Source organism: Lampris incognitus, chromosome 14, assembly GCF_029633865.1.
Source record: "Lampris incognitus isolate fLamInc1 chromosome 14, fLamInc1.hap2, whole genome shotgun sequence".
NCBI classification, from domain to species: Eukaryota; Metazoa; Chordata; class Actinopteri; order Lampriformes; family Lampridae; genus Lampris; species Lampris incognitus.
The window spans coordinates 25,843,139-25,851,714 of record NC_079224.1 but is presented as its reverse complement, the minus strand read 5'-3'; the positions used below and the strand labels follow the sequence as shown (position 1 = coordinate 25,851,714).

The 8,576-nt window shown below is 41.8% G+C and overlaps 1 protein-coding gene across 1 annotated transcript; it reads right to left on the bottom strand.

Annotated features, from left to right (window-relative positions):
* Window positions 1-1,064: 1,064 nt before the first annotated feature.
* Window positions 1,065-7,647, bottom strand: LOC130123540 (actin-related protein 2/3 complex subunit 5-like). Its single transcript, XM_056292736.1, has 4 exons — window positions 7,406-7,647; window positions 6,083-6,156; window positions 4,859-5,035; window positions 1,065-4,225 (listed from the first exon to the last, which is right to left on the bottom strand). The coding sequence occupies exons 1-4, from the start codon at window positions 7,542-7,544 to the stop codon at window positions 4,163-4,165; spliced, it is 453 nt and encodes a 150-aa protein (XP_056148711.1). The 5' UTR covers window positions 7,545-7,647; the 3' UTR covers window positions 1,065-4,162.
* Between the last annotated feature and the right edge of the window lie 929 nt (window positions 7,648-8,576).

The window sequence follows — 8,576 nt, the reverse complement described above, 5'->3', positions numbered from 1 at the left end:
TGTAGGGATGCCCGACCAAGCCGGAGGTAACACAGGGATTCGAACTGGCGATCCTGGTGTTGGTAGGCAATGGAATAGACCGCTACACTACCCTGATGCCCCTAGCGTCCCAAGGCTGAGGTGAATGGTTCGAACCCCAGCCTCATCTTTGGCTCAGCCAGGTGTCCCACTCGTGTGTCTCACTCTGTTTTACGAAGTGGTGATTTGCACTTTGTAAAATGTCAAGACTAAATGCACCGACATTTTCGTAAACGGAGCTCTTTATTTGATGCCCTAAAGGGTTAAACGTCATGCATAATGGATGAAACTGGACCATAACCAAAACTATAGCACACTGTATTAGCACAGTGTCGAGCAGATTACTCATAAAATTGTTATATCTGACCCATCTAATCAATTTAAGTGAGAAATCAGACGGGCCATCAATTTAACATTTAAAAATGTCCACATAAAAAGCACGATCTAATTCACAGTCCAACCATAATCCCTGAAGGAGCCACAGCAATCAAATCACAATCTCATAAAAGTGTCCTCGTTTGACCTTTTCATATAATCTGTCTGTGTGATCCAACATTCATATACACACACATGCGCGCACACACACACACACACACACACACACACAGGCAGTGGAAAAGGTCAGGAGTATCTTATGAGCCTGTCACACGGCTGATGGCCATAGAGTATGTTTCAACAAACAAATGTGAGACACTTGATCTGCTCCAACACAAAGGACGTCTTCACGTGATTTTTTTTTTTTTTTTACAGAATTCATGATGTCACTGAAATACAGATGAGAGTCACAAGACTGGCCTGCTGCCATATAGATGTTTATGGACCCCTTCCATCGTCAGACTGACACTCTTTAATGTTGTCTGCCATCATTTAGGAAATCACTATTGTGAGTGAGTGCACACAACCATACACCTCGAGTCCCAGTGGAAATATGTGCTTAATATAGTCAAGTGTATGTAGTGATACACTTCATTGTTTAATTGTATGGTGAGCCCGAACAAAGAAACGTTCTCTTGTAGAATCTAATAAATGTGACAAACCAGTCATTTGAACTGTTTATTACTTCTGAAAGACACGTACAGCACATTGTATAAAAATGAAGACATTTTAGCCCAGTTGATTTTCTTCATGCTGATCAGCTGATATTTTGTGATGACCTTTGCTTGCCAGTAATGTAACATTAAACTTCCTTGGCATTTACAACCAGTAGGTAACTAATGGGCTGTGACTACATCAATGTCATTTTATAACGTTAATGTCATCATAATTTGGTTATTTTACAATCTTGGGCATCTTCTGTAATACACAATAATAAATGATTGGAGAATCTTCAAAAAAAAAAAAGAAGACATTTCTAGATAAGGCAATAATTCGTCCTCTGAATGTTGACACTCAAACTCCTTTACTCATACTCTGATCATTTGTTGGGGGTTCCCAGGATGGGTCACGAGCCCCAGGACCTCCTGTCAACCTCCCTAAATTCAACACGATGATTGCGTTGGCACAAAAGTGGAGAAATGCATTAGGTAATTCAGACAATTTAGTCAATTGTTTTGACTAGTACTGCATACTCGGAAGTACGAACAACAATGACATTGTAACTACCTGCACATTACTACACCCTCCCCCCCCATTTACTCAAACAACACTAAAAAGACACCCCATATTCGATGTTTTGGATTTATATTTTTAAGCCAGTCATTTAATTATGTGAAGAAAATGAACAAACTTTGCAGTGTAAAACTGAGCATTATGGGTGAGGCTGACTGATTAAAAAAAAAAAAGCGGGGGGTGGGGGGGGATTTGAGTTGATACTTGGAAAAAGGAATGTAAAGCCACAGCAATAGGTTTAGTTTGGGAGTTCCTGGGTAGTGCACACCGAACAAAACTGCAAAGTAGGCAGCAAAACTTTTTCCTAATTCTGCAATTTATGTACAGCACCATATGCAACGGTCCTTGCTCAGTGAGGCAGCAGAACCCAGATGTAATCAGTAATCCCCCCCCCCCCCCCCCCGATCAGTTTTAATTTCAGGTCTAGAAACTGAAGATTTGTGGTAAGAGATTTACATTGCACTTTCTGCTGTGGACTGCAGTGTAAATAGATCATGCTAAATGAAAATGGACAGATCGTAACTTGTAATGACTTGAATACTCAAATCAAATGTTACAATACCAACACCTGAGTTTGGAGTGTTTATACATCCTTGTTAAATAGATCGAGCTTCACTGTAATGAGCAACATTTTTGTGTTTCTTCCATGTTATTTGCCTCCCATGCTGCTTTAAGTCATTCAGTTATAATTCTAATATCACATCATCACTCAATTTAAACTTTTTTTGATGTGGAACGAAGCACTTTTCACAGCGAGTACTATAATTCTCAATTTCTGTATCATATTTGTCATGCCCGCCCTGTAGAATGTATTTTTGGTGTAAAAAAAAAAAGCTTCACCAATGAGACTCCAGGTCTCTGGCACCCCCCCTGTCTAAAACACACAGATACTGTACTCCCTTTAGTCAATACTTTGCTTTCAATCACTGTCATCCGCATACATATGGAGGTGATTACATACATCCAGTGGTACGGTGTATCCTGTGGTTAATTTCTATGTGCAGTACCATGTGGATCACTGTTTTGTGACATTGAGGGCCAAGAAGAGTTGGGTCTCGGTCGTTTTCAGTGGTAGTCATGCCGGCTTGCACAGTCACTCTGACCGCTTTACAGTAACTGCTGATCCTATGTCAAGTTCTCTTCAAAATACAGGGCATCTGGTAAATTATGAAGAGGACTTCCCTACATGTGTGACACCAGCATGTTTTAGTTCCAGAGAAAGGTCAACATCATCCTGGCCAAACGGTTATTGACCATGCTCTGTAGTTATATCTTAACTCGAGAAAATCAGAAACAAACAATAAAATAGATATAACGCACACCAAAGTGCCACCTGAACCCTTAGTTTATAACAAAACCATGTCTCGGTGACCCGTTAAATTACAGCTCCATGATCTCTTTTAAGTATGTAACTAGAGCACAGGAAGTTATTGTTCATATTGAAACTGATTCTGGAAAACAGGAGGATTGAGTAGTTTTTCTCCATATGGAAATGGTTTATTCTCATTAAGGTGTCAAGATGAAATCCAACAACCTAACCAGTAAATATTCAGTCACCATTATGTTCATGACAAGCCAATGTGAAGCAACAGGCCCTCTGTTACAGGGAGCTGTAATTTAAAATGTTAACTAAATTTCCTCCTCACCATGAAGCCTAACCAGAGAATGTATACTAGTTCTAATACCATACACACACACCATGCACCACGGATACCTACTGCAGGTAGTCTTTCTACAACATTTGGTTTTTAAGCAGTGATGACTGGGGCTGATTTTAGTTTAGTTTTACATCTAGAGACTTTTTGTTTTAATATTTTATTGAAGCATCTCCAGCTTGTTTCATTCCCTAACGGGATATGGTTAAATGTTAATTTACTTGTTTTTTCTATTGGCGGCTTGTGCTTTTGAGTGCTATTCCTATGTCAAAACAGGCAGGAACACAGCCGAGAGAACCTGAAGTGAACAAAAGTTAGAAGTTAGAGAATTATTTTGTCAACCTCTGTTTCCACAACCCCAGTGGTTGAATAACCTCAGACCAAGAGAAGAGGGGGAAGAGTGAGAGGAAGAGTTGTTAAATGGAGTTTTGCCTTGGCAGTCAGCCAGTCTGTGACATCAGAGTGAGTGTGAACCATGAGGCAGTGTAAATGAAGCATGGAGCATGTTTGGGTAAAATATATAGCAGTTTGAATGACGCATATGAAGTGTGTCTTCTTGCCGCCTCACTAATATTGACAGGGCTTTTGGTGCCAGCACCTCCTTGCCCGGCCTCACTCAGGTCTCCATCCCAGGGATGTGATCAGCAAAGTGAATGGAACTTTAAAAAAAAAAGAGGCAGGACATTAATGAGATTGGAGGGGAAACAGGAATTTCCAATAAAAACGAACAGGAGTCATGTGTTCCGAAACAATGGACAGGGGGGGAAAAAGAATCACATCCCTGCAATCAGATCCAGTGGGGTTGTTTCAATTAGGCCCGATCATATGGGACAGTCTCAATCACGTCTCTTTAATTTTGGTTCCGGTCGGGTTTTGGACAGTCAGACGGTCTTCCTGGCAGTCAGAACTCTGACGATGGAGCCCACTCCTCCCACAGCAAGAGCCTAATTACAGACACACAGAACATAGCAGCAGAAATTAAGTCACGTCAAGACTGATTTATTCAAAGGATTTTTCACCAAAACGAGGTTTGTGAAAGCCTATTACACAAAGCAATAGATGAAAATTATATGTAAAAAAGTTAGAAGTAATGAGACTTACTCAAATTAGACTCAAGTTAAAAGGACATAAAAACAAAGACAGGAAAATAAACAGAGACAAGATTTAGCCGAAATCACATGTAACAAAGGCTGGTATGCCCAGTTTTGCCATATTAAGTCATCAAGGCAAGTGAATACAAAACCTAACAAAAACTGCCACTCCCACCTCTGTATTTAGCATTGAAGTGGGTGTTGGCTGACATATTTCTTCAGATGAAAATCCTCAGGTGCTGAGGAATTAAATGCAGCTCAGTGAGGGATTCCCCTTTAATTCCCCAGTTAAGGAGGAACTGCCATTTAGATGAAGCTTTGTTAGCAAGGAACACAGTTAAAATTTTTCTAAAAAGTTAATATTGTTCTAAACATCCAAAAACAATCATATACGATAAGAAATTTTTCACAATAAGTTTCCCCCCAAACTCGAGCTCTCATTCCAAACATCTACCAGACATTCACACCAACATACAAATGGCATACCTTTTCATGCCACTGAAGCAGTACAGCGCTGCTGTTATCAGAGGGCTTCTCAAAGCCTCTATAGATGTACTTCATCAAGAGGTCCACTCCTGCCCTGTCCAGTGACCCGACAGCTTTCTCAATGTCGCTGCTCTTAAAACTACTCAGGACCTTTAGAACCAGGAGCTCTGCTCGCTCCTGAAACAAAGAGGGTGAGACAGTGTGAACCATCAGCCCTCTCATTATCACAGCTTTCACCACAGGAAAAACCTCAAATGTACCAAAGATACTTTTACAGTTCTATGTGAGACTGGTACCTTGATATACCGATTCTATATGGACTGGTAACATATGTTATATGTTATAGAATATGGTAATATTCTATATGGCTTCCGCTTCCAGTGTGGGAAGTTGGAGGCACAAATTCACGTTTGCAACGGCCTCACCCAGTATCGGTGTGGGAAGATGGCGGCGCCAATTCACATTTGCGGCGGCCTCACCCAGTACCGCCCATGCAATGTCTTTGTCCACATCTGCATCCAAGTTTGTCTTTGTTTGATGGCTGAGAGAGCTGGCGCTGGATCAGCTGGGAGAGCTTGGTCTGGGCCCAGAGACCACGGCCCTGCCTGGAGCTGTGTCCGAAGAGGTAACACCGAGGGCGGTCTGACAGGACGCAGAAGCGGGGCAGGCTAAGCTAACTGCTAGCCCATGCAGACCGGCAGTTACGATAACACTGAGGGTGGTCTAGCGGCAGCCTCGCCTAGCCTTGACTGTGTTTTTAGTGTCATCATGTGGAGCGCGGGGAGGTGTGTCGAAGGTGTCTGGCTGGGAGAGCTAGCATTGCATCGGCTGAGGGAGCGTGGTCGGTCTGCTGCGTTCTGTAGGCCCAAGGACCACGGCCCTGACCGGAGCTGTGCCCAAAGACGAAACACTGAGGGTGATCTGACAGGACGTGTAGAAGCAGGGCAGGCTAAGCTAACTGCTAGCCCATGCAGACCGGCACCTCCGACAATCATCCTGGCTGGTGTTCGTTCTCCTGGACAGTGACTGTTTTTTTTAGTTTAGATATATGTCTTAGTTTGAATATATGTGTTCTTGTAGATTTTGGATGTGTTTTTGTCTTTGTGTTGCACTGCTGTGGGCTGGGGGAAACAATTTCATTTCATGTGCGCAAGTGCATGAAATGAAATGAAAATAAAGTGTTTCTGATTCTAATGATCTTTTGGGGTTCTTTATGATAGGTACCTTAACGTTCTGGTTCTTGGTGTTGATTGGAGGGTTCATCAGCACTGCATGAAGAGCTGCTTTCAGGTTACCCTTGGAAAGAAAACAGTTAAGGTCCACATACACAACACTTAATTTATACACAAGCTAACACACATGAACAAAGTCTATTGTAGGACACAAATTCACATGGTCAGCTGAATACACAACACCAGCGCACACCAGCTATAGGCCTATACTTACAAGAACTGTGCTACAAAATTCGCTCATTAAGGAGTTAGTCCAAACTTATTCTTTAAACTGTTCTGTAACATATCATATTAAGACAAGAACACAGAGAGGCAATGTAAGACTAAGCCCTTACAATAATCAGTAGTGTTAACGTTAGTCAACTAACCTGTTAAGTGTTACAGTATTATCATTACCCGAGTGTGATGCTGTAAAACCATTCTGAGCCTATCGTATGGCTGAGCCCCATCACCTTTTGCTACATCTTTGGGATGCCCCCCAGATGTGTGTCATCCCATAATGATATCACACCTGGCAGTTTCACCCAGTGCCAGTATTTAAACAAAGGCCAAGAAGTCATTTTTACCACCTCAACCACCTTCTAATCATCTCCACTATCAAGTGATAAACACAATCTATGGGGAGTTTTTTTTCCCTCAATTTTGCCAAGTCTTATAGAGCAATTCTTTTAATAAATTGTTTCAAGCTGCAATTTAAGATATTCTGAATGTTATCAAAACCTCCCATCGCATGGGGTCAAACCCATATCCTGTTGTCTCCCGCCTCAAGATAGTATGACAAGAACCAACTTAACAGAACTAGAAGTGTGAACAACTACAGAGAAACTGTCCATTACACCGACAAACACAAGAGACGAAATCAGCGAGTTTAAACACGAAAAGCATACATATTTTAGCCTAAAGCGTGGGCCAAGCAATTTAAGAGTTTCAATGAATGAGAGGGGGACCACACCCTATCGTGAAATGACATCCGGACAAATTACTTTGACAGCTCAACGTTTAGCAAAGGTTTACAGGAAGCGTTGCAGGCTGCTCATATCGAACCAAACACGTTTCATCCTTGTCCATCTTTGGGAAGCTGATTTTTCATTGTTGGTTAAAAAAAGAAACTCCATTATGGCATGGGTTGCGCTAGCTAACGTCCAAAAAGCTACTTTGCAGCGACACTTATAGGCCTTTCTTTTGGACGCCACATGATGAGAGTACTGTATCTTAGCGAGGCTGGGGAGACGGAGCGAGAGTCCCGTTCAACTCACTTAAAAAGCCCGGCGGAAAAGTTGAATTAGTAGCGATTACGCTGGTTATAAAGGATATTGTCGAACAAGCGCGTCCACTTCTGCTTCATCCGGGCCACCTTGATTTTCTCCTCCGTCCTCATCGTCCACAAATTTGTTTTCGTCGTATTCGTCAACATCTACTTTCCTGAACCGATCTGACACTGTGTTCTTGGACATCTTGACAAGATAATTAGGATTAATGAATGCAAAAGGAGTTTCGAACAGCTAATAATTCGCCGCTTTCGCTGTGGGTCTTGGCTGCTGTTTCCAACCCTTTTCCGCCCGCTTTCCTCTTCCTGCTTCGCTTCGCGAGGAATCACTTCCGTGTCTTTGTCGCCCCTTGGTGGTGAGCTGGGGTACTGCAGACAACTCGTTGACCACATTGACTTATTTTACATCGGTGTATAAATTAGTCACGTAACATTAGCTTAATGTGAACGTTGTACATAGCCATGGACTTCCGTTCCATGGAATCAAAAACTTCAAAGATTCGCAGATACAACCTTTAAAATTGGATTAACATTTTATTAAAAAATCTTTACAACTGAGCCCTAGTACTGGGGAAGTCCAGATTGTTTCTATAACGTTCAAATCCAATTCAATCAATCAATCAATCAATCAATCAAATCTTACTTTAGTCAGACACATAGGTCCATTTTAAAAACCAATAACCCATATTAAAAAAAAACAACAAAAATACAACACAGGACAACACAAAAATATAGCTAAAACAGCAGTTCACAAGTTCACAATGATTAAAACCTATACAGACATTTATTCCAATGTTTCCAGGAACAAGAGGAGTCATCAGCCCATTTTGATGCAGAACATGGAAGATGTCGTCTACATGAGCTGCTGGATCGGGACTATGCACTCTCCATTTATCTATCATTTATCTTCTGCTGCACAGTCAAGTATCTCCCATTGTTCCTCATCTTCATACATCGCATCAAAATGGGCTCATGCAGCGGCAGAACTGGCAGCAAAAGCGGCTGAATACAAGATTGTACGAAAGGAATCTAAAGGACATGAAGAGGAACAAGGTAAGAGGAATCTAAAGGACACCAAGAGGAACAAGGCAAGAGAGAGAAATCTAAAGGACACCAAGAGGAACAAGGCAAGAGGAATCTAAAGGAACTCAAGAGGAACAAGGCAAGAGGAATCTGAAGGACACCAAGAGGAACAAGGCAAGAGGAATCTAAAGGACAT

Excerpts from the sequence above, each read along its gene's own strand:
- LOC130123540 (XM_056292736.1), bottom strand. The coding sequence starts at position 7,544 with ATGTCCAAGAACACAGTGTCAGATCGGTTCAGGAAAGTAGATGTTGAC. Across the intron at positions 6,157-7,405 it reads AGTGGACGCGCTTGTTCGAC|AGGGTAACCTGAAAGCAGCT; the intron begins AATATCCTTTAT and ends GTTTTCTTTCCA. Across the intron at positions 5,036-6,082 it reads CCAAGAACCAGAACGTTAAG|GAGCGAGCAGAGCTCCTGGT; the intron begins GTACCTATCATA and ends TCTTTGTTTCAG.